A 25,063-nucleotide genomic window follows, 5' to 3' on the forward strand; every position below is an offset into this window, starting at 1 on the left:
CTACAAAATAAATCAATGATGAGCTATGGTATGGTGAATGTTTAAATTGATATATAAAAGACGGACACATACCTCTGTCTTACCTTGAAATAATTATTATCTTCTCAAATGTGCAGGCAGCGCAGTCTATGCTCGGACGTAGAATAGATATACGCCAATGCACCACCTGACCTAGCTTTATGGGGGCATGTTGACATGCTTGGTAGTAGTAGTGTAGTACCATAGTTGTAGTACCCGATAATGCGCTTGCAGTTTGGAGCTTTAATTTGAAAGAAAATTTGAAGGTGTTTCACAGAAAGCCTTCCCTTTCTAAAGCTTTTATTTTGAAGGTAAAGTCCACTGTGTTAAGTACAGTGTTGCACAGAAATCCTTCCCCCTGTTTGTTTTCGAATAGGCGCACGTTGTGTGAATTCACTGCGAAGTCAGAAGACGCAAACACATTAGCAAAGGTGAAACATATCTTCCTTATTTCCTATGTGGAATTAACAAACTAGATACTGTTGTTAATGTTATTTTTTAAATCTTGTTTGTAAATCTTGTCGGCAAAAACTCAGTTTGCTTGCTCGCTTTGTTAAGCTAATTTGAAAATCAATTTGTACAATCCAACGCTGATTAACGTCAAAATAATAATTAAGCAATTGTCAGTAAAGTTCTTTTGAACGCCAAACGTCAAGTTAGCTAACGTTAACATTAGCTGAATTAACTAGCATGAGTGAAAACATTGTGGAGAGGAGACTGGGAGTTTGCATACACTCCACATTCTACAATATCTACTGCTTGAATTGAATAATCTGAGTGACAGGTTTAGCTCGCTTTTTAAACAAACAAACGAGTACTGCTTGACAGTCAGTGACACTGCTATGAACTGCTTGAATTGAATACTGGACAACTCACTTCACTTTCTGACATGGCGGGGTGAGTTGTCTACTTCGAGTTGGTAAAGGGAAAAGACGGCCAGCTCGCCTTAATATTTCCCGACCACATAAGACAGTATAAATGACTATAAGACATTGTTAAATAAGCTGTTATTGCCTTTTGCTATCTGAAGAATGTTCATTAGCTATTGTTCAATACAGACAGACAGCTCACAGAGGGTGGGTGGTGAGGGATGGTTGGTGCTAGCCCTGGTACAGCGCACTGGACCAGGGCTAGGTTGGTGCTAAGTGCTAACAGACCCATCCGATTGGTACATCAATCGTAGGCTACTATGTGTTTGTTTGGTAATTAAAACAAATTGCAATCTACTCTAGCATCCTCCCCTGTACATGCTATTGTTCAATTCAGACAAGTAGAGGGTGATGGGTGAGGGAGGGTGCTAACAGAACAAATTGCATAACGTTGTAAAATAGTAGTTCACATAATAACAATGATTATATTTGTATTGTTTTATTCTGTAGTATCCACAGCTGTCCTGCTGCATACACTTACCTGTATGTGTATTGTATGAAACTGGCAACACTGTTATATTATTGTGAAATATTCAGTAAACTATTTAAAAAAAAAGACTGAGATGATTGTCGCCTTATGTAAGGTGACTTGACCAAGACCTACAGTAATATGGCCTTCTTACAGAAGTGTTTTTGATCATTCATCAGTATCCCCACCTCTCATCTGTCCCCCAGAGGGATGTTGCGGAGACCCAAACCAAATGATTGTGAGTTAGACCTCCTACGAGAGCAAGCGGAATTTCTACGATCCGGCACTCCGTCAGGGGTTCATGTGGTCCGTCGGCCAGACAAGAGGAGAGGAGAGGCTGGGGCAGAAGAAGGAGGAGGAGGAGGCCACGCAGCAGAGGATGGAGGAAGTCAGAGAGATGTTGTGTCCATCGCAGGTACATTTTCCTAGTTCTTACCAATTAACCCATTTTCACCTGAGATCATATTCTAAAAATGTCTTCTACATCCTGACAGTTTTCTGAAAAAGCTATGTTTCTATGTCAGTCGTTCTTCGATTTTTCAAAAATAGCAGACCAGACCTACAAGCTCGTAGCGCGCCACTCGGCGCTATGAGCTTGTAGATCTGCTATCTTTCAATAGCTAAAGCATAACATAATGCTAACACCAAAAGGGGTTCCCGCCCAAAATGGGTTTTAAGACCTGAGGCCGATTCTACAAATGCCTTCTAAATCAGTAGTTTGCTAGTTCAGTTTTCAAAAATGTAAAAAAAATGTACAAGAATTTCAGAGAAATGTCTGCTCTCATCATGCTCCGTACTTTCTTAACCTCAACATAAAATGAGGAATTTCAGTCAAGCTCGACTGTAAAATAACAGTTTTATTTTTATTTTTACTGTCAACACAATTATCTTCATCTGCATCCCTTTTATTTGCCGTAGACCTCCCAGACCAACTCCCTGCTCTGACACCAGCCCCTCCAAAGAAGTCCCGCTTCAAAGCCAACAAAGTGCGTTTTGAGGATGAGGATACAGAAGAGCCTTTAGACAGACATGACAGACACATCACTACGGTTCTCTCCAAGATCGTAGTAAGTGATCACCATAAAACGGGGATTCCCAAATGCTTTTATTTACTCGTGACCCATAAAAAATGGGTCAGAGACCCAAACATGGGGTTTGGGAGCACTGTGGGGTAACACTGGGGGTTTATTTGTTTCAACAATAACAGGCAGTCTTTGCCAAACATTGGCAGTGAGGTGACTGTCGCCAGTGCACTGTAAAATCCTGAGTGTTCATTTAACTGTAATTTGTTTGAGTTGAATGTCAAACATGCTGTCTATAGAGTAGAGGACTACAAACTTCACCCCCCCAAATGAGACTTCTGGTCCGTTAAAACGGTGTACTGCAGGCCAGCCCATAGAAGTCCATTGAAATTCAACTGTAGTTGGCTTACTTTTAAAATAATCCGAAATTAACTGGAGACAGCATTTATTATTTATAGCATATATTGAGTTGAATATTGAGTTTCCAAATGTATGAAGTATCTTTGTCAACATATATTGTTTTCTCAATAGAGGATGTATGTATTTAATTTACCACTTGAATGAGTTACCTATAATGTTAACAGAGCAGAGGGGAGACAGAGAACCTGTCACTTTTAAGGGACGTGATGTCCCTTAAAAGTGACAGGTTCTCTGTCTCCCCTCTGCCTTTACGAAGCTACGAGCGCCGACTTTGAAGAGTGCAATTCTCAATAATAAATCCCGATCCCGACTGACTTTGTTCAATCATGTCTATATTTTGAACATGTATTGTATGTCATGCTCTACCTACCGCGGAACTCCGACGGTGTGTTTTACCGTTGTCAACTTCTTGTAGGCTATAAATTAACTTGGCTGAATAGTTGGGAAAATAACCCAGCTAAATTGATATATATATATATATATATATATATATATATATATATATATATATCCTGACATTTTCAACTACCTAGTGAATTCTCCAAATGAGCATTAATAATTATTCTTGCAAGATGCTGTTTAGATAATTTTCCACAAATACATATAAAACGAAACACAACAAATATATCTGGGTATTGAAAACCTCAAGGGATGCGACCGTGACGTACAGTATATACCGTGCGACCCCTTTAACTTGAGATTTACAGTGCACTATATTATAGTACATTGTGGGTTGTATATTCAGATGGCATGTATGTGACATTGAAAAGGACAAATCAAACATATGGGAAACTTTATTAGAACACAAAAATAATCGCCACAGCCTCAGTAATGGACCAGTGAAAGGGTATTTTATGATGCCTCTCATAGGGATTGCATTGGCGGCTGCAGTACACCGTTGAAACGGACCAGAAGTGGGGCAGCTGTCTCATTTGGGGGCGTGGAATTTGTAGTCCCCGTGTGTCTCTATGGAGACATGTTCTTCCTCAATCATCAAAAATTAAAATAGAAATGGGTATTTTCCTTTAACTGTTTAATTGCCAGGGACGTAATCCCGTAATCCCGACGTCTTTGCAATGGGTTTCTTTTTTTTACATTTTTTTTTTTAACATTTAAAAAAAAAACGTCCTCTTTCTTTATAATGGGAGAATTGGCACTCAGAGCCTAAACTGGTGACCACCAGGTGGTGCTGAAGGAGTTTTAATATATATATTTTATTTGAAAGTGAAATTCCCTAAAGTCGGGATAAGATGTGCAATCATGTAAACACTGAAAAGCATTAGAGACAGGCTATGATTTCACATCTATTTTGTATATTTTTGCATTTCTCTACTCTAGTGATCACGAAACAGACCCATTTCCTTGCCTTTTTTCTCCTTGGCTTGGATTTACATTAGTTAAATTAGCTTACAATACAACGATAATGTTCTCTGAAACATTTGCTTTGTGTTCCAGGAGAGAGACACCAGTTCTATTCCAGTCTCTCTACCAACATTCACAGGACTCGCTTTCCCCAAAGTACTGCACCGCTCCGAGACGGACAACCAGGTAGGACTAGGATCACATGGACATTCATTCATCAAGCCTTTATTTCTCCACATGAGATTAGCAAACGTGTTCTTTCCTATATGCTGTGGTTTTGTTGTAATAAAATGCCAGTGTTGATTCACACGTAACACATATTCTAATGCTTAAGTGAGATTTAGGTCTATTTGAACAACAGCGTTATAATATTTGAGCTGTCCAGGATTAAAATCTGTGTGTAAAAAGAAAATAGGGGTTATCTATATGTATGTCTGGAGTGGACATGCACTCATATCTCATATCTCATTGGTAATTGTTCTTCCAACTCACCAGGTGCCGGTATCTTCTGGTGGTGGGAAGAAGAGCATCTTTGCTCGTCAGATCTCAGCTCAGCGAATCAAGGAGGGCAAGGCTTTACGATGTACACCTGAAGATGGCTGTCCAAAAATACCTGCACCCATGTGCCCAAATCTCCCTCCTGAAAGTAGCATGGATATAGATACATGTGATGGTTAGTACTGGCTTTGGGTTATGCAGAGATATATGTAATGTCTGTGATTGATGTTATTATTGGCTCTGTGGCGTCCTCACTATACTTCTCCCACTAGGCCCCAGGTTGGTGTCAGGACTAGGACTCCAGGGGCCCAACAACTCTGCTGAGAGCACGAGGATCCACCATGAGAACCAGGCCAGGCTCCAGGCAATGTCCCAGGCAGACATATTAGAGGAACAGAAGAACGTATTGGCTCAGCTTGGTAGGCGTTCACAACAATGATTGTATTATTGGTTCCTGAACTAGAGTAGTACTGCTCACCGCACTCACGTTTGGCCTGGCAGCCCCAACTGGGTATGAATCATCATTGAATCCATTTTGCTTTCTAGATCCTAGACTGGTGGAGTTTGTCAGATCTCGCAAAGCCCAAGGCACCCCGCTCCCTACCTCTCCCCTCAAACATCCCCAAGGTGATACCAAGGAGTCTGACTACTGCGGGACCACCAGCCTACAGCAGGAACCCTTGGAAGTAGAGATGGAGAAAGAGGAAGAAGAAGTGACACCACCACTTCCTATCACAGGTAGGAGGAATTTCTGTCTGGAAGGTACAGTGTCTAAATTATACTAAAATGTATCTGTAAACCAACGGTCTTATTGTTCTAAGGAAAGAATTCTTAAGGAAGAAAATATTCGCAAGAAGTTTAGGAGTCTTTAAGATCCGCAGCAGCAGTGTAAATGTGCAGCGTTTTGGCACGTAAGCCTTACTCAGCATTACTAAACCTAAAATAAACAGACAGCCCCGACAGACTGGTGGTGGGGTCTGTCACGTCTCCAGTCTGACTGAGGCCTGCGGCTGAGAACTTACTGGACAGAATACAGATAGACCAACTTGCTTGTGTTGCTAATCTCCTGGACCCCCGTGTCTGTCTGTCTGTCTGCTGTGGTGCTAATCTCACAAACCACTGGACCGATCAGCTTGAAACCTTTCAAATGGGCCTTGTGGTGGCGCTATACCAGGCTTCTTTATGATTTGGCCTTATGGCTTAAATGGTTAAGCTGGAAATTATTCAACTCTGTTCTGCTATTAGTGATGAAATTGTCAAAAACAGGTCAGATTATTAGATCTACTTCCAGTAAAAAAAAAAAACCCCATAAAAACAAAATCAATAGATCAGTATATCTACAGTACATTCAGTGTGTTGAACCGAAGCCAAGTGGTTGTGCTGGCTTTCTGAAGCAGAATAAATGTTGCCAACCCAGCGAACTCTGGGCATTGTTATAAATAAGAGTGGGCCTGGCTGCTGCTGCTGGCACTGTCAAGAAAACCCAAAGAACGCTGGGTAGCTGGCAGCCATCTTCTCCAGCATTCCCCCACCATCCATTGTGCTGCTGTCCCTCCAACATGTCATTTGCCTTCCTTCTCCTTGTGCAATTAACCAAAAATATATCAAAACTGAAATGTAGGACCTCTAACCGACTTAATCTTTCTTATGTCAATTGATTAATGGAGAAGCAGGGTTTTTAGTGATAATAATTCTTAATGTTGTATATATATCAATGATCGACACAATCTACTATATTGATTAGTCTGTATTATACAGTACTTTGTTGTAAAATGGTGGCGTGCGAAAATAGTGAAATCTACAATCTACAAGCTCTATTGTCATTATTTTTGATAAAATAATCGTTCATTAATTGTAATCGAGGCAAACGTTTGAAATGATCGTCTCCTCCCCTAATTGTCCAGCTAACGGGTTATATTGCAGAGGAGCGAGCCGTTTTGCTGCATACCTACAGTACTAGAATCCACAGCCAAAGCTGATCATTGATTCCACTCTGTCTGATTAGCAGGAAGCCCTTCCAAAGCCAGCACTGGCCACTCTGTGTAATGGAATTACAGTATTACTGCAGACCGCACAAAGAATGCACCACCAGTGAAATTCTCCCATATGCGACATATAGACAGGATTCCAACTGCAGGGCTCAATGTCATACATGCATAGTCCTACTCCTCCTCCCAGCCAACACTCCCCAATGACAGGTAGTCAGTGGGGAAAAGCATGAGTGTCTATTTCAAACAAAGTGTTTTTTGACTGGGGGGGTCATATTTTGACAGCAGGAATTGCCTGTCATAATTTGACCCCCCCAGTATTAGGATGTATTAGGATGTTGATATTCATTCATCAGCCAACACTCCCCACTGACAGGTAGTACCCCCCCCCCCAGATAGGACGTATAGGGCCTTAGTCCTACTCCTCCTCCCAGCCAACACTCCCCACTGACAGGTAGTTGATAATCCTTGATAATTTCACATAAACCATAGCCTTATTTATTAAGGAAGATGATGATGCATTTGGTGATAGCGTTTGATCAACACTGAATTAACAGATTAACATTACTCTTAATGGTGAACAAAATGCCACATTACCCAACATTGTGAGGAGCGATTTGGCTGTATTTGCAGGTGCAGGTGCTGCCGGTAGCTGGCGTATGAACTGTTAAACCTAGCTGTTTTCCACTCTGTGTTTTCATTCCTTTGCCTCAGAAAAAACTTCAGGGTCTACTCAACTGTGAATTTTAGGTACCGTAGATATGCCACTTTAGAATTCAGCTGTATTAGCAAGAGTGAATCGTATATGGAGCACCAACCTCTACCCAGGCGCTCTATCAATCTCTACCCAGGCGCTGTATTCATAGGGCCCAATCTTATGCACTGCCTTACTCCTTATCCCTAAACTTCTTTGCCATTTGTTTCTATTTTGATTTTTTTTTTTTAATAGTTTAAATAGCTAATCTACAAGCTCACAATATGTTGATCGGCTACTACGGCTAGTTGAACTATTTTCTAAACTACTATTTGCGGCCTATACAGAAAATGCAGTTATGCAGTATTGTGTTTTCTCAGCGTGTCTTTTTGTTGTTGTGAACTAACAGCCGATGAGCTGCCAGTGAAGCCACTGAGGGAGTGGGTCCACATGAACAAGCTGGAACCAGAGAAACTAGAGTGGACAAGAGATCTGCCTGCTCCCAGGAAGAAAGGAACCAAGAAGGTAGGGAGGGGGGTGTGTGCACGTGAAAATATAATTGGTGAGATTAAAGAATTCTGTAAAGTGTAACTGAGACGTGCAAGGACTTTCTCACATTTTTATTTCATGGGAGAATATATATGCTCAATTCTCATCTGAGAACTAAGGGGGTTTACATTGTGTCAGTCTGGGAACCCATCGGCAAAAAAAGGGAAAAACAGCACACTCTGTTCTGTTCTTGAGAGATTAACATTGTGTTAAATAAGCCAGACTGGAAACAAATATATCCCCCCATTCTTTGCTGTATTTTCAAAAGCTGGATGTGTTGTATTTCGCTGTCCACCTACAAGGTGAATACGATGTTTGCTTCGACCAGTAACATTCTGCGGGACTCTTCTGATAGGCCATGCAGGCTCGTTTTGACTTTGCTGGCACCTTGATCCCACCTACCGAAGACCTTCCAACTCACCTGGGACTACACCACCATGGGGAGGAGCCTGAGGTCAGTATTACTGTAGCACAGAGTAGAAATAAACAGAGAGCCAACAGGTGCTCTTTTACTTGGGTACCGAATGTGAAGTATCGGTATCGGCCTCAGCTTTTAAGAAATGGAGTGCTTGTCGGCACAGTAGGACCATCTGCATCCACAGGAAAGGAATGCATATGCATGCATAATATATACTGTATATTTAAAAATATATATATTTCACTGATATTGACATTGAGGATCTTTCCACAGCTGGCAGGTTACTCACTCCAGGAACTCTTCCTGTTGTCTCGGAGTCAGGTGATCCAGCAGAGGAGTCTGGCTCTCAACACTCTGGCCAACATTCTCACGAAGGTACCCCTACTATTCACACAGTGCATATAAGTTACATGCACAAGCGACAGGCTTTTTAATGCCACCATGTTGCGTTTCTCATACAGGCACGCGCTGGTGAATACGTGTCCCTTTTGAGGGGAAGCGTGACATCTACACTCCTAGACGCTGGTCTACTCTTCCTCCTCCGTTTCGCATTGGATGACAACGTTGAAGGCGTAATGTCTGCGTCAGTGCACGCACTCAAAGCACTCCTAGTGTCTACAGAGGACGAGGTATGAATATCTACAGAGTTGTAAAGCTAGAAAAAACGTTTTAGCATTACAACAACAACATGTCAACATAATGAACCATGTCGGAGCTCTTTTAGGTGTGATTTCTCAAACCCATGTGCCACGTCTAGGAGTGTCTGGACAGCACCTTCTCCTGGTTCCGTGGCCTGGCCTCCTTCCCCTTGCTGCCCTCCACTCAGGAAGAGGACGACGGGGAGGACGAAGGACTGGAGGAGTCCCTGAAACTGACTGCCAAAGAGAAGGAGGAGAGGAAGACGGATCATGACGTGGCCAGCCAGGATGCCATAACGGTACTCCCAGGATTTCAAGTGATGTTAAATGGGGATGATGGTAGAACTATGCATTGTATATCTGACCATGATGTGATGTTCAATTTAAAGTTGAGGTTGTCCGTCTGTGCTTATAGGCCCACATAGACATGCCCGACATGAAATAGCTGCCATATATTGTCATATAATTTGAAAGAACACACTATCTGTTTCTGTTTCAGGGTCTGCTGAGGATGAAACTGCTCCCCAGACTGCGTTACATCCTCGAGGTGGTCCGTCCGTCTCCCCGGGTGGTCCAGGACATTCTGGACGCTCTAATCCGTGTTGCTAGACACTCTGCCTCCGCTGCCACTCAGGTAAGAACATTAAAACACTGTTTCTATTCCCGTTTGACCTCTTGCAGTATACACTGTATATGAGTCTCCCTACACCTCACCTGCAGTATCTGCGTTTTTCTTTTCAGAACTCGTATGTTCTCAATATCTACCTTGGAATCACATTCAAGAACTTTATTGTCCACTCTTGGTCCTAGTTAACCCCGTTCCTTGTTTATTCTTATTCAATAAATCCATACTTATCCCTTCCAGGTGCTAGACTGTCCTCGCCTGATGGAGGTCGTGATGTCAGAGTTCTTACCCACTTCCTGGACCATGCCATCTTTGCCCCTCCCCCAATCTGTTTACGGACTCCCATTGGCTAGTGCCATGAAGTTGCTAAGAGTGTTGGCAACTGCCGGGAGACATGCATGTGCCAGGCTTGTAAGTATAAATCTGGCATTGCCAGCCTCTCAGCTTTTCTTTTTTTAACTGTCTGTATTTCTGAGAATAGCCCAATAACAATAATAATAATAATAATAATAATAACTTTATTTATATAGCACTTATATGCTAGTGTAAGTGCTGTACAACAAATTCACTAAAAAAGCAGGAAAAATCGAACACAATTAAATAGATGCAACAAACATTCAACCAATGAAACACTGTATGTTTGATCTAATGATGAGGACCTCCTGTAGTAATAAACAGCTGGTTATTTTATTGACAAAAGGGAGGAGCCACAAACATTAAAGACTTCATAGAGCACCGAAGTCTGACGTCACTTTCAGTAGAGGGCGCCAGTACACAGGTTCATGTCTTTTTTTAGTTGCATTATAATCCCCATCGGGGGATTTTAGATCGCTTCATATAAGAACTATGTTTGAAAAATAAACCGACCACCCCAGCCTTGCTGTCAGGGGAGTGGCTGTGTGTCGTTAATGATGTTCATTAATATTTGATACAGCCAGTTTCTGGAGAAAATGGAATTAATGTGGCCGCAAAAGCCTTGAAACTACATATGAAGGCAATGTCGCTGCTAATATACGTCACGCCCAGCTATGAACACATTGCGTTCCTGAGATTCCTCTTTGACATAAGCTCAGCTGGTGGTCACTCAGTTCTTATATGAAGAGATCTAAAATCCCCCTAAGGTGATTTCAATGCAAATAAAAAATACATGAAACTGGGGACTGACGCCCTTTTCCGAAAGTGACGTCAGGACTATTGCAAGACCACGTTGTTCGAGTCTGACATGGTTTGACGGTCATTTGACAAGGAATAACATAGCCTTTACCTGGCTAGCATAACAACAGCTGACTACGGCATTGAGTTACTACAGCAGCAAGCACAGCCACGTTCATCATGATTGTAATTGAAAGACAAACGGGCTGGGTGAAATACTCTGTTGTGCCCAGCCTCTCACAGCCCTGCATGGCCCATAGAGGCCTGGCACTAATGAAAACCAGTCAAAGGAATAGGATTATTTGAGCTACCTTGTGTGCAGAAGATCCCCAATTTATTATATACTCCATTTACTGATGTTGCCAATGCCTGCACATAAAGTGGTAAAGCATCAGCCACCCACAGCGTCTCTCGTTGCTGTTTCTCCCTAGCTGAACTCTCTGGGCGTAAGGGAGCGACTGTGCCGTCTCCTGACCCCAGAGCCCAGGGAGCTACTGTTGGATCAGTCCGAGGCACTCAGGATCACCACAGAGGCTTACAGACTGTGGACTGTAGCAGCCAGCTATGGACAGGCCTGTAATATATACATGTAAGTTTGCTACGTAGTAGACACACAAAGACACAGACACGTCGTGGATTAGGCATACAGAAAATGCTAGCAGCATCGCTCAGTGCAGATTGGTGCGGTATGATGAGTCGCACACTGCCGTGATGAAATATTATATAATAAACAAGTAGTTTGCTTCCTATTATTTCAATCATTCCCCTTCACCATTGATGACGCATGAAAAGTTGACCTTATAGCCCTTCCAGATTTTATTTTAAAGAAGAAGTAGGATCAGGGTTTGACACATCCACACCAAGTTGAACAATTTGATGCAATAACTTTGCCTAGATGATGATAATAATAAAATATGATGGCAAGTTATATTTTCTTTCAGGTAAAGCAAAGAGCACCGAGTGGCGTGCTATGAACTTGTAGGTCTGCTATTTTTGAAAAATCGTTAAAATGTGCCTCAAATCTTTCAGAAAATTGATTTTGAAAACTTTTCTTTTTAAATTTCGACGTCAGACCTGAATGGGTTAAGCTTCTGCCTCAAACAGTGGTTTGAATTATGATAATATGGGGTATTTACATTATGGTAATAAGCGTTATTTACATTTTGGTTATTTGCATTATTTATTATATATTTGCAATAAATGCATCTTTTTATCATTTAAACAGGGTTTGAAATGATTGGTATTGTAGCAATGGTGCTCCCAATTTAAGAAGTTAGGAACACTAGCAAAGATTTAGAAAATAAGATGTCTTTAGTGATAAACTATTATAATAATTATGACTGTATGGTTTACAAGCAACCATGATGGTGAAAGTAGCCATAAATATGCATGGTAAGCTAAGGCCTTTTCAACTATTACCACCTCACCAGCTGTATCGCAAAACACACCGCCAAAACGGCACCATTCTTGGTTAGATTTTTAGATTGTGCCTTTCAGTGTTGTGTTTCCATTCCTCCTCTGTCTCCACAGAGACATGTATCCTGTCTTGGTCAAGGTGATGCAGTCTGTCCACCGAACGTGGCTCCCATCAGACTCTCTGCTGCCCCTCCAGCTCCAGAGGATCCAGGCCCTGCTCTCTCTGCTCACACAGGTCACGCACACCGCGGGCTGCCATCAGGAGCTGCAGGCTTGCATGGTCAGGTGAGGATGGATCAGTGGTTCCCAAACCCTTTAGCTCCAGACCCAAAAGAGAAATCAACACGCAACACGTGTATTTTTCCCTGTAATGAATGGATTCATTTTATTTGCTTATTTTGAAATAATAAATAACAAAATGTACGAATCAAAAAAATAAAGGGGTATTTACTCGCGACCCATGAAAAGTGGTCTGCAAGACCGCAACCCACATATGGGTCCTTCCTGACCCAATATTTGGGAAACACCCACATAAGTCATCTATCCCACATAAGTGCATAGAAATATGCCTTTTGAATGAACAGTTGAATCACTCGTTTAAATCGCAACCTCAACTTTCTTCTTTGCTTCACCACAGTTGCCAGGGTTCGGAGGCCCCCCCACCCCCTCCAGTGTCATGGGGTCATGTGAGCGGGCTGCAGCCCTCCTTGTTGGGACAACTGAAGGGCTGTGTGAAGGGCCTTGATGAGCCAGTTCACAGAGAGAGCAGCCTGGTTCTGATACCAGCGTATCTGGCCTTTGCAGCGGCGTATTACTACCAGCTCTCTAGACAGGTACTGGACAGGTCAATAATGACTGTGTGTGTGTGTGTGTGTGTGTGTGCACGCGTGCACGTACTGTTCTTTTGGACACATGGTGTAGGGCAGGCACAGCAGCGCAAAGTGAATCCGACCACCGACGTTTACAAGTTTATCGAGATGAAGAAAGTCCCCACACAGTGACATCAGTGACAGCACGGTAGCACAGTAACGGGACATCTTTGCGATGTGTAAAATATGCCTTCTCATTCATCCGCCACATTGTTTGCTTCATTTCCTTTATTTAAGGCGGATTGTATTCACACCTGAATCGAAGTCTGGTGCACTTGGAAGCGAAGCGAAACCCCCGTTCTTTGGCAAACTAGAATGTGTTGTTCGATCCGCACCAAAATTCGAATGAGCCTTCACACCTGCCAAACGAAGCGCACTTTCCGACAATACGCAGCAGGATTCGTTTTGCATTATAGCATGCTGGTGTGGAGGGGTGAATGCCACCTTAAACAATCACACCCTGCAGTGGCTTAGGAGGTAGAGCAGCCGCTTGGGAATGGGAAGGTTCCCGGTTCGATCCCTGTTGTGTCCTTTTATCAAGACATTGAACCCCTTAATGCTCCTGATGATGATTGTAGTAATATCATGCAGTGTGTGTGTGTAAACTAACTAAGCCTTGTGATTTCCATGCAGAACTGTTTCAAGCCAGTAGAGACTCTTCAAGAACTGGAGCAGCTCACAACAGAGGTTCTTCTCCCATTGTTGTCCCACACCGCTGTGGAAAGCCTCATAAAGAACCTCACGTAAGCGTGACAAAAAAACATTATTTATATTACCTATCATGAATCTCCAAATTGAGTGAGGAACCCATGCTAAATTCACTTTTTTATTACACTTTATTTTATTTTTTCTGCCAGGCCTTGCTCCGTAGTGTGTAACCTTCAGTCCAGTCGTCCTGGTCCAGAGATCATCCCCAGCCTGCCTGGTCTAGCTTGTCCACAGAGGCAACGTCTGTGGCTGGCTGTCCCTTCATCTCCCTTCCCTCTGCTCACAGCACTGGGCCTCCTGGTGGACACACTCTCAGGAATCCACAAGGGTCTCCCCCACAAAGTATGTGCTTTTGAGGAATTAAAGTTCTCTTCCCATTGTTGAGATTATAATCTTTTATCATGTGAGGGGGTAATAATAAACTAGCTTGGGAGGCATACCATTTTCGGGTTTCTGATCCAGTCGGGAGTGGAAATAACGGATGACTACAACCAGTAGTGTGATCGAGGACATCGTCATTTTAGGGCCTACCTAATAAAGGCCTTTATGTGGTGTATGAATCCGACAAGTTTCTTCAAGTACTTTGGAATAGTTTGTTCTCAAACAGCGGGGACCAAAACAAAGCAACGCCGGAACCAGAGTTTTATTTTTTATTTCCGTTCTAAACCATGCCTAGACCGGATCACACGGGTGATTTTGGAACACAGACTAGGCTTTCCTCCGAGGTGGAAAGCCTGGTGACGCGAGGTTACTATTAAACACATTTAATGGGATTATGGGAAATATCCTACCATCTTGTGGTGGTGAGTACAAAATGACTTGAATGACCAAAATGAACTAATAATTTAATAACCCCCCCTACCCTCCTCTGCCTGTTTTTCCTCTCACCATCTAGTTCAGTGGCCTCATCCTATCGGAACCTGTGATTGGCTACCTTCGTAGCTGTTGTCAGGCCATGCCCACTGTTTCTCACACCAGCGCCTGGGTCCTTCGTCACGAACACCACCTCCTGTACTTGCTGCTCCGCCTGGCACACAGACTGGTATGTATGAACACCACCCGCTGCTCCCCTTAGCACACAGACTGGTATGTATGAACACCACCCGCTGCTCCCCTTAGCACACAGACTGGTATGTATGAACACCACCCGCTGCTCCCCTTAGCACACAGACTGGTATGTATGAACACCACCCGCTGCTCCCCTTAGCACACAGACTGGTATGTATGAACACCACCCGCTGCTCCCCTTAGCACACAGACTGGTATGTATGAACACCACCCGCTGCTCCCCTTAGCACACAGACTGGTATGTATGAACACCACCCGCTGCTCCCCTTAGCACACAGACTGGTATGTATGAACACCACCCGCTGCTCCCCTTAGCACACAGACTGGTATGTATGAACACCACCCGCTGCTCCCCTTAGCACACAGACTGGTATGTATGAACACCACCCGCTGCTCCCCTTAGCACACAGACTGGTATTGTATATGTATTATATATGTATGCCCCAAGCAGTCCTTGTAACCAGTGGTGGAAAAATGTAATACTCTAAAAGTTAAACTTTCAATACCGCACACAGAAATACTCTGTTACAAGTAAAAGTCTGGAATTTTCAAAATGTTCTTGTATAAAAAAATAATCCTATTCTGGGGGGGAGGGGGGGACGACGACGACACACCAGTCATTAGTCCGACATCGACAACCTAGCTCTAATCCTAACCTAAACATAAGCACGGGAGCAGCGCAGTTCCAGCGGTAGTTCCACCATTGTTTCCGCATGTCGGTCTGTTGGCGGGTCTAATCTTAGTACCATCCCATCTACACGGCTCAACAAGACAAGTTAATTAAGTGGTTAAAATGATCAAATTATACGGTTCCCCCTCTTTGCTGCATACTCTGTATTATATCTTATTTTTTATTTCTTTAGGTAGCCTCTGTATTCAAGACCTTTTTCAATTCAAGACTTATTTCTTCACACTTGCTTTTAGTTGATTTCTTATTCTCTGTGTTGTTATTCATGTTCTTAATGTATTGCCTTAACTGCCTTTTTTGCTATTACTTTAATTTAGTTTTTTAGTTTTTTTCTTTATTTCTCTGCATTTAATGTCATGAAAGGTGCTATACAAATAAAGTTGTATTATTATCATCTCTTTTTCCCCAGGTTCCTAGTGAACCAGAAGTGGCCAGACATTCCCCTCTCTACCACCAGGTGGCACTTGTCCTGCTTCCATGGTTATTGCCAGGCAGTGAATACCTGGCCCATGAACTCCTCTCCGCTGTCATTTTCAGCAAGGACTTCATATCGTGAGTCTCTGTCTCTGTCTCTGTCTCTGTCTCTGTTCTGTCTCTGTCTCTGTCTCTGTCTCTGTTCTGTCTCTGTCTCTGTCTCTCTCTGTCTCTGTCCCTGTCTCTGTCTCTGTCTCTGTCTCTGTTCTGTCTGTCTCTGTTCTGTCTCTGTCTCTGTCTGTCCCTGTCCCTGTCCCTGTCCCTGTCCCTGTCCCTGTCCCTGTCCCTGTCCCTGTCTCTGTCTCTGTTCTGTCTCTGTCCTGTCTCTGTCTCTGTTCTGTCTCTGTCTGTCTCTGTCTCTGTCTCTGTTCTGTCTCTGTTCTATTGTGAGTTTCTGTCTCGCACGTATGCAGTTGGAGGCGTTTGCCGCCAAGCAAGAGTCTATTAAAATGTTGGCCTGTACCCCAGCGGTGGAAAAAGTAATTTTTTTTAACTTTCTGCAATGTAGAAACCCCTAAAAAAACACAAAATGTGCTTGTGTAAAATATTGGCATCAAAATATACATAAATTATACAAAGTAGATATTTCAAAGTGTGACTATAGAAATATATTGGCCCCTTAACCCTCAGCCAAAGACCTTAGTGAAAGACCTGAGTGGAGACAAATGGATCTCGGACTGAATGACAACATTAATAAATGACCACCATGTGAATATGGTCAATGTCTCCTTTCCAGAGAGGGCCGGAGTGGTGGACCTGAAGCCATAGAGCTGGCAGAGTTAAAGCTTCACGAAGACGCACCGTGCTCCACCAACACCTCTCCCTCTCTCCAGACGCTCGGCCCTCTCCTAAGGGAAGCCTGCGTCCAGCTGCCCTCCATCAGGGGCTGCTACCTCACTCACCTGGCCTACCTGGAGCCCACTGTGATGGTGTCCCGAGACACCCATCTGGGCCAGAACCCCTGGGTCAAGTCCCAGCTCCTCCCTGATCTCTGCGGTCCCTCACTGCCGTCGGACTGGCCTTTCCTGCCCCTTGTCAGCCTGTATGAGCGAATGGGGGTGTCTGATGGTGCCATGCAGGTGGAGGAGCTGCCACATGGGGCGCTGCAGGCTGTGATCCACTGTCTCCAGTGGCTGTTGCTGCTGGACGTTTGGAGGGAGGATGCACTCCAGGTAAGTGGAGGAGGACCTGATGCCATTCATTAGGGATAAAATATCCTTTTGAGCCACCAGTCGCCCTTGATCCCTTTCCGTAGTACTTTCCGTACTTTTAACTTACATTTAACTTACATTTTCACTATGTGTGTCTGTGCATTGTGTTAGTTGCTATTTGTGTGCCACTGTCTGAGATTTTCTGCTATTGGAAAAAAGAAATGCTGAGCTTGGAACTCTAAACTAGTTAGTCATTGACGTCACCACCCGCATACACCGACCTGTATTTGTAGTCGATATAAGTACTTCCCTATGAATGGGGATGTTACAGTCCTCTCCTTCCTATTGTAGGTAGGTCTTCGGTAATGTCTTCACAAAAATATGAAATAACATAGTTGACATTGATGGATTGGGAAAATAATCAAGGACTGTCTTCCTTGGCCTACTGGCAGCATGCACGAAATGTTTGGCACTGAATGATCCTGTCGTTTTTAAGATGAGCTGAGCACTTAATGCACACACAACAACACGGACAGGGATAAGGACATAATGTTACTTACTGTATTTAGCATTTCAAATGGCTTTTATATTCTCTCAAAAAAAAATCGTATGGGGTTATTGCCATATAGATTGAAATGTGCTAGATTCTGGCAGTTTTCTGTGTGTATCCTTAATTTTAGACTGGTAATTTAGTAGTTTATGTATTTATAACCAATTATCAACCCCTAAAACCCATTTATTCCATTGTGTTCTAGGTGGTCCCTCCAGTTGCCAAGCTTGCCCGTCTGTCCTGCATCTTCCTGTGTTCCAGCGACCTGTTCCTGGAGAGGCCTGTCCAGAGACTAGCCTGGGCTCTACTCCGACTGCTCACTAGGTATAATATACTTCATAGATACCAGATCCTGTAACTCCCTCTGGGTATTCTCTCAACATATCCTTAGAAGGACAACATGCATCCAAGTAGGAGGAGAGGCAGATGTATAAAATTCATGCCATCGTTAATCTGATGTGTTCCACAACACAGACCTTCCAGACTGGACTCTCTGGACCTCGACGTGCCTCCCCCCGGCTTGGCCTCCTTCCAGGACCTGTATTCGGCCCTGTTGGTCCAGTACGAGGCCGTTTCCTTTGGTGATCGGCTGTTTGGCTGCTGGGTCCTGTTGCCACTACAGAGGAGGTACAGCGCCACCATGAGGCTGGCCGTGTTCGGAGAACACGTGGGCATTCTCAGATCACTGGGGGTCACTCTGGACCAGGTAAAGATGAAGGTGGTGGTGGTGCTAATTACTGTTTGGTTATGATATTGCCGATGATGATCTCTCAGTTCTTGATGGAAGCATTAGACAATTTGAACTGTATTTGCTGTGTTTTTGTTAATTAGGTTTGTGTACGTTGATAATGGACTTTAGATTTAGCAAGTAGACAATGCTTAGTTCTTCTACATAACATTGAATCTCTTAGACTCATTCAATCTGTTTTAGAGGTGCAGCAGTTAATCATATTCATTTTATTCTTTTATTGTTGTGCAACACCGTATGATGTGGTCTTAACCCATTCTGGGCGGGAACCCTTTTTGGTGTTTTAAACATGTTATAATTTAGCTATTGAAAAATAGCAGATCTACAAGCTCAGCACGCCACCGAGTGGCACACTATGAACTTGTAGGTCTGCTATTTTTTAAAAATCATGAACATGTGGTGCAAAGCTTTGAATATATATTCTTTCAGGGCTAATTTCATATATTTGTGGGGGTCCTTGACATGAAATATTGAGAACCATTGATATAGAAACATGAGGTTTTTCAGAAAAAAAACAAAAAACATTTTCAGGCCTAAATGGGTTGCAGCTCTAATCTTTTTCCACTTCTTTATTGTGCGTGTCCTCATCCCTTCCAGCTGCCCATGCCCATAGAGCAGTTCACCTCTCCACCTGAAGACTCCCTTCCTCTCCTCCGCCTCTACTTCCGCTCCATGGTGACGGGGGTTCTGAGGCGTTGCTGGTGCCCTGTCCTGTATGTGGTCGCTCTGTCTCACCTCAACGCGTTCATCTTCTCACAAGACGCTGCAGCACAGGTATACTATAATATGTATTCTTTTTAAAAAGCTCAGCTATATTGAACACAGTGCAGTGGAGACTGAGAGGTCTCTACAAGGTAGAGAAGAGGGAATGGCATGCACTTTGCAATAACGTGATTCTTGCACAAACCTGTATCTGTACGGGAAGACCTTAGAATCTATCCTTAAACAGAAGAGGAAATCACTTAATTTGTGTTGTCTTGGCCAGTTCCGTCTCCCCCACAGCTAGAAACAAGAGAGACATGGTTCTTCTGAAGGTGGTCTGTTGTGGTTTTATATCCTATCCTGTCCTGTGTCCTGTGCTGCCTGTTTATGTGTTTACTGTTTTGATTAAACCATGACAGAGGCCAAAAGCAAAGCAATTCTGAAAGTGCTCCACTGACATCAAATAAGAGAAGGGTTTGTGGACTGGAGAATCCAGATTCACAACGACATGGGCTTATATTCATACATACTGTACAGCAGGGGTATTCGACTAGATTAGGTCGGGGGCCACAACTGTAGAATGATGACAGCAAAATGCATTTTGTGTTCAAACACAAAGATTTATGTAGGATATGATATATAGACTGATATATGTCTATACAAGTATATGCTATACCTTAGAATAGACCTATTTGACAGAACGAGCATCAACGAGCACTAGCTGAAAACACACACACACACACACACACACACACACAGCAGGATTCTGTCTAATCTCTCTCCAAAAGCCCTTGAATATGATAGAATATAATTTAGGATTACTGTCATTATAATCTAGCACTTTATAATATATCGCACACATACCTGTAACTTTCTCTTTTTTCTTTTTTTTTTTTTAATTATTCCAAGGGCCACTAGGGGGTGCTCCGCGGGCCGCATTTGGTTCAGGGGCTGCCAGTTGAATAGCCCTGCTGTACAGAACTATCAAGTGAAACAGAGATCGGTGCATGCAACAACCTCTTTTTCTGACTTTTCTCTGAGTCAGTCAGTCTGGTGCTCATTGTCAGACTGCAACACACTTTTGGGACTTTCTCAAAATTGTCCCATGTTCACAAATAAAACAATAAAGAGATAGCAGTTAAGTATAACATGAACAAGTCTGAGTAGACGTCTTTCTTTCACTCTAGGAGGTAGAAGCAGCTCGTCGCAGTATGCTGAGAAAGATCTACTACCTGACTGATGAGGTACTCGCCTCCTCCTTGCCCCTTCACAGTTCACAGTGGCTTACATCATGTCTTCTTGCTATCGATCTGTCCTTTCTGCAGTACTGTCTCCTTGCAGTCATTTGAAGACTGCTATCTATATCCCTGTTATTAATCCATATATGGCCTTTAAAAAAATATATATATCATTTGAATGAAAGTTTGAATGTATAGTTTTTGCCTAAATCATGCATGACACCACCCACTCCCTCATCTTAACCTATTTCGGGCGGGCACTCAGTGCCGCGCTACGAGCTTGTAGATCTGCTATTTTGGAAAAATCGTGAAAATGTGGCGCAAATCTTTGAATATATTCTTTCAGAGCAAATGTTTTTAACTCAAATCTTTGTAGTTCCTGGAACTACATATTTTCAGATGGGGGTCGCCGGCCAATTACATAAAATTTTGGGGGTCATGACTGATTGAAAACCACTGACATAGATTATTTTTTTCAGAAAAAGACATTCGTAGAATCGTCCTCAGGTTAAAATGGGTTAATCATCTTTTTTCCCCCTCCACTTTCGTCATGCTCAGGTGTTGAAGAGCCATCTATTGCTGTTCCGTCTGCCACGGCAGCATGTGGAACTGGGCTTTGACACCTACGAGCAGCTTCCTCCAATCAGGGCAAAGCGCCTGGAGAGCATCGTGGGAACGCAGGATGCTGGCGACGGCAAGGGAGAGTGACGGAGGAGGGCCAAAGACTGAGAGAAAAGGAGAGGATGGAAGCCGGGAGTGAGCGATAAAGACACAGAACAGAAAACCAGAAGGTAGCTAAATAAAAAGCACTTAACCACTTTCAACCTAGCGTCGTTACCAGCCTTTTTTCAGGCGGGACTTCCACCATACGTACTTGTCTTTTTTGACCAATCACAACACCCTTTTCATGCACGGAGAATGTAAACAAACTTGTAAAGCCAAAACGTAATTTCCGTCAAATGTCAGTACTTCCGTTTAGACACTCAACCGGCTCTGTCTTTCCAGCGTGCTTTCAACCTGCCGTCCCCTTTTAGGCGTGTTATTACAGGTGGACCCCTCCCTGTATGTCTACAAGCTCACAGTGTGTTGTGACCCATTGTGAGCTTGTAGATCGGCTATTTAAGCTATTCTTCATACAATGAAGTACTGTATACAGGGCATGAGTGGTTATGGTTCACTGGCTGAACTGCGAGAAATCATAGGATTAGGAGCAGAATTAAGTTATAAGAATTGAGGATGTTAAGAGATGAACGTGGGAAGGAGGCAAATACTGCCCATCAGTTCAAACACTCCCGTAGCAGTAGTGTAGTAGTTCTTCATGGCTTTCCCTGGACTGACAAGTAGCCTACAGTACTTATCAGTACAGTATCTTTGCTTTTGCAGAGATACAGTATCTCTGACAGACCCATGTCAAACAGTATTTAAGTAATTCAAATCATTTAGCCACATAATGACAAAATACTGAATGCCATACTTTCTTGTGTTTGACAACTTAACAGAATATATCTGTTGTTTTGATGTAACTAGTACCACCCAACTAGTACTCTCTAAGTAGTTAATAAACAAGTTATTTGGAAACTGATAGCAAGACATGGTTGCTTAGGGTCTGGAAAGACATTGTTTATAATTCTAAGGAATTTCATGTTTTTTTCTTGTGATTGAGTAGTAAGTGTGGTTGTGGGACAAATCTAGAATGAATGTTGAAGGAGCAAATTACATATTTGACAAGTGCCTGTAAATGTCATAATTGTTACTTCAAATAAAACCTTCTTTTGTAACTATCACTAATCTCAGTAGTTTTTTATGTCTTTACTGATTCTCACATGCATGCATGCACACACACACACACACACACACACACACACACACACACACACACACACACACACACACGAGTAAATATAGAAAAGGGAGCATTTGTTATGAAAACGGTATGCATTATTGCTATACATACAGTACAGTAGTTTCAAACTGAATTCAATGTTTTGCAAACTGGTGAAATTAAATGCCTCACTTGGTGAAACTATTAGTCCAAACATATGATAGATATTGTAGACAGAATTTAGTTGAATGTATTTCTTACTTACAAATAAAACCCCAAAATGAATGGTACACTGACTACAGTACCTTGCATCCAATACATCTTAAATGTCTTCTTAGACCTTTTACCTTTTTTGTTGAATGTGTTTGATAAAACCCAAGAGAAACAGAAGTTGCAAGCTCACAATTGCCCATATTTTATGAACATTTATAATGAAGTATAAACCAATGACTCTTTCAAGCAATTCTGTTGGTGTGCTTCTAAAGCAGTGGTTCCCACACATCACAGAACTTGTGTCTTGGTTATTTTCAGTACTTCTTAAAAAGTATTTTGCCCCCCTCTAATTCATGAATTTCTTTCTTTAAAAAAAAATGCAATTATTTTGAAGAAAAAATAATTGAATTTGTTACCAACTTTAAAATGTGAGGTCTCGAACCAGTGTAGTCCACTGCACTAGGGCATTCACTTCTAGTAATTTTTACTACCTGGAGAAAAACATTTTATTTTTTGGAAATAAATATTTGTACATTTAATCTACCTGATCTTGAGGCCTACAAAATCGGGGGGCATTTATTCTTATCAACTAGTCAAATAGTACCAACAAGGTCGACTAGTGGATTTACTAGTCGACTAGTTGCTTAAAGCCCTACACTGCACAGTACTGACTTGATTACACATTTGATCCATACCATACAATAGGTGTCTACACTGCGCCGATGTCATCTTAACCATGAGGTACACACAGAACCAGCTCTAGAAGCCACAGCTCGCTGACTGCAATATGAACAAGGTAAATTGTTACAGTAATGTGTTAACCCATTAAAACCTGAGGCTGATACTACACTACAGTACACGTCTTCTAAATCCTAACCGTTTTCTGAAAAACGTATGTTGCTCAAATGATTTTCATGTCAAGGGACCCTTAAAATTATGTATTTGGCCACCAACCCCCATCTCAAAATATTTTGTTCCAGGGACAGCCCAGGGGCAAAGATTTGAGTCAAAAATGTTCCATTTAAAAGAATATATTCAATGATTTGCAAAAAAGATTTTTCCAAAATAGCAGATCTACATATGAATTGTATATCAGCTATTTTTGAATAGCCTAAGAAAATAATGCTTTTTAGCTCAAATCTAAAATGACAGATGCTTTCCTGGTCTTAATGGTCAAGACAAGAGCCATCAAACCCACCAAATATATATGGAAACACTTATAACTTAAGTACTGTAGACAATGGCCTTGTCTAGCATTTAACTGAAACGTATACCCAATATTCCATCTATTTGCGTTGCAGTCCATCACGCAACACTACAGCTCCATGTGGATTTCTGTTTCTTGTCAATTTGTCAGTATGAGGCACTGTTTTCACATAATGGTGGTCTCTTGAGTCTTAACTGATGATGCCCTGTATGTTTACTTGCTTCCTTTGCATAGCCCGCTCTAGTCTGTAGACGCATGAAACAGGGCTCCTTTGAGTGAAAAGTCAACTATTTAAATGGTTGATGTAGTCTCTTGTTTGCTCCTATGGTACCTAATTAGCTGGTGAAAGACAATGGTTGCTCCTGTGGGTACTAATAGTGGTCACAGGGTTCAGGCTACATCTGGACTCTATTTGATCTAATTCAAGGGGAAATATGCAGAATTGCTTCCTTGTAAAAGCAAGGCATGTGCAACACACAGGCCCAAATAACCGTCTGATAAAAGAACGAAAATGAGAAATCTCTCATTACAAAAGAAACATAACCTCGGGGCAGAGCCTTTTTGTCTCCACCAGGCCGAAGGCATGGGGAGAGAGTATGTTTTGCACTCTGTCCGTGTGTGTGTGAGTCCGTTCGTCTGTTAACAGCTAACCTGGCACCATTAAAGCTACAATCTGTAGGTTTACCCTACCCTGCATTCACATTTCACAGTACTACGGTAGTACAACCAGAAAGTGTCCTAGACTGACACTAGTTATATTGTATTATTTAAAATACACCCCCATAGCGTTGTTCAATAAAATAGACTCCGGATTGCAGCTTTAATTCTGAGTTATTTATTAACCACCCCCATTAACCACCCCCACCCCCTCCAAAAAGGTAATATAAGTTGAAAGTCAACCCTTCTGAGACTGAGACAAACAAACATTGGGAAACATGGGGTCTGTCAGTGAATCATTTGGCCTCTCTTGTCTCCTTTCAAGCCTTGACAGCTTCGACACTGCAGACAAACAATATGTAACACAACACAGATCCAGGGAGGGCTAACATGTGTTCTTATTGTCTGGAGTTACAGTTGCTGCCACAGAAGTTTGTTTATTCCAAAGGCAGTATTTTCATCACTGATTGATTCATATCCTTGCAATGATTTATGAATATTTGTGTTGGAAACCTGTTGGCGGTTTGTGTCGTCTCGACAGCTGACAGTGTCCCTTGGCGTGAAGCACAGGCCGAGAATAATCAGCAGGGGGATGAAGAAATTATGTCATTTTTCAGTTTGCTGGGAATATCGGATGCTAGCGGTGATCTCTTATGTGTGAAATGATGAGTCAATGCTTCATGTAGTCCGGCTCAGAGATTTGTGATCCAACCAATAATGAATGGCGTGCGTGCGTTGTTGAGCAATTTATTGTCATAAATTCAGTTATC

The 25,063-nt window shown here is 42.5% G+C and overlaps 1 protein-coding gene across 3 annotated transcripts; it reads left to right on the plus strand.

Moving 5' to 3' along the window:
- The first annotated feature begins 395 nt into the window (after nucleotides 1-395).
- Nucleotides 396-22,143, plus strand: rpap1 (RNA polymerase II associated protein 1). Of its 3 annotated transcripts, none has more exons than XM_083792181.1 (27): nucleotides 396-449; nucleotides 1,623-1,831; nucleotides 2,335-2,483; nucleotides 4,314-4,406; nucleotides 4,716-4,893; nucleotides 4,991-5,137; nucleotides 5,265-5,456; nucleotides 7,810-7,925; nucleotides 8,305-8,403; nucleotides 8,641-8,742; nucleotides 8,829-8,996; nucleotides 9,125-9,304; nucleotides 9,505-9,639; nucleotides 9,871-10,041; nucleotides 11,214-11,371; nucleotides 12,313-12,483; nucleotides 12,836-13,031; nucleotides 13,701-13,810; nucleotides 13,925-14,117; nucleotides 14,671-14,817; nucleotides 15,941-16,083; nucleotides 16,742-17,177; nucleotides 17,912-18,030; nucleotides 18,181-18,412; nucleotides 19,052-19,228; nucleotides 20,344-20,400; nucleotides 20,953-22,143. In XM_083792181.1, the coding sequence occupies exons 2-27, from the start codon at nucleotides 1,627-1,629 to the stop codon at nucleotides 21,100-21,102; spliced, it is 4,224 nt and encodes a 1,407-aa protein (XP_083648307.1). In that variant the 5' UTR covers nucleotides 396-449; nucleotides 1,623-1,626; the 3' UTR covers nucleotides 21,103-22,143. The 3 variants fall into 3 exon arrangements, with proteins under 3 accessions (XP_083648307.1, XP_083648309.1, XP_083648308.1); XM_083792183.1 differs by having other exon boundaries at nucleotides 9,128-9,304; XM_083792182.1 differs by having other exon boundaries at nucleotides 416-449; nucleotides 1,554-1,831.
- Nucleotides 22,144-25,063: the final 2,920 nt, after the last annotated feature.

The sequence above is a fragment of the Protomyctophum parallelum genome (assembly GCF_964188405.1).
Source record: "Protomyctophum parallelum genome assembly, chromosome: 20".
NCBI lineage: Eukaryota > Metazoa > Chordata > Actinopteri > Myctophiformes > Myctophidae > Protomyctophum > Protomyctophum parallelum.

Coding starts and splice junctions, on each gene's coding strand:
- rpap1 (XM_083792181.1), top strand. CDS start 1,627: ATGTTGCGGAGACCCAAACCAAATGATTGTGAGTTAGACCTCCTACGA. Junction 5,457..7,809: donor ACCACCACTTCCTATCACAG/GTAGGAGGAATT, acceptor GTGAACTAACAG/CCGATGAGCTGCCAGTGAAG. Junction 7,926..8,304: donor GGAAGAAAGGAACCAAGAAG/GTAGGGAGGGGG, acceptor CTCTTCTGATAG/GCCATGCAGGCTCGTTTTGA.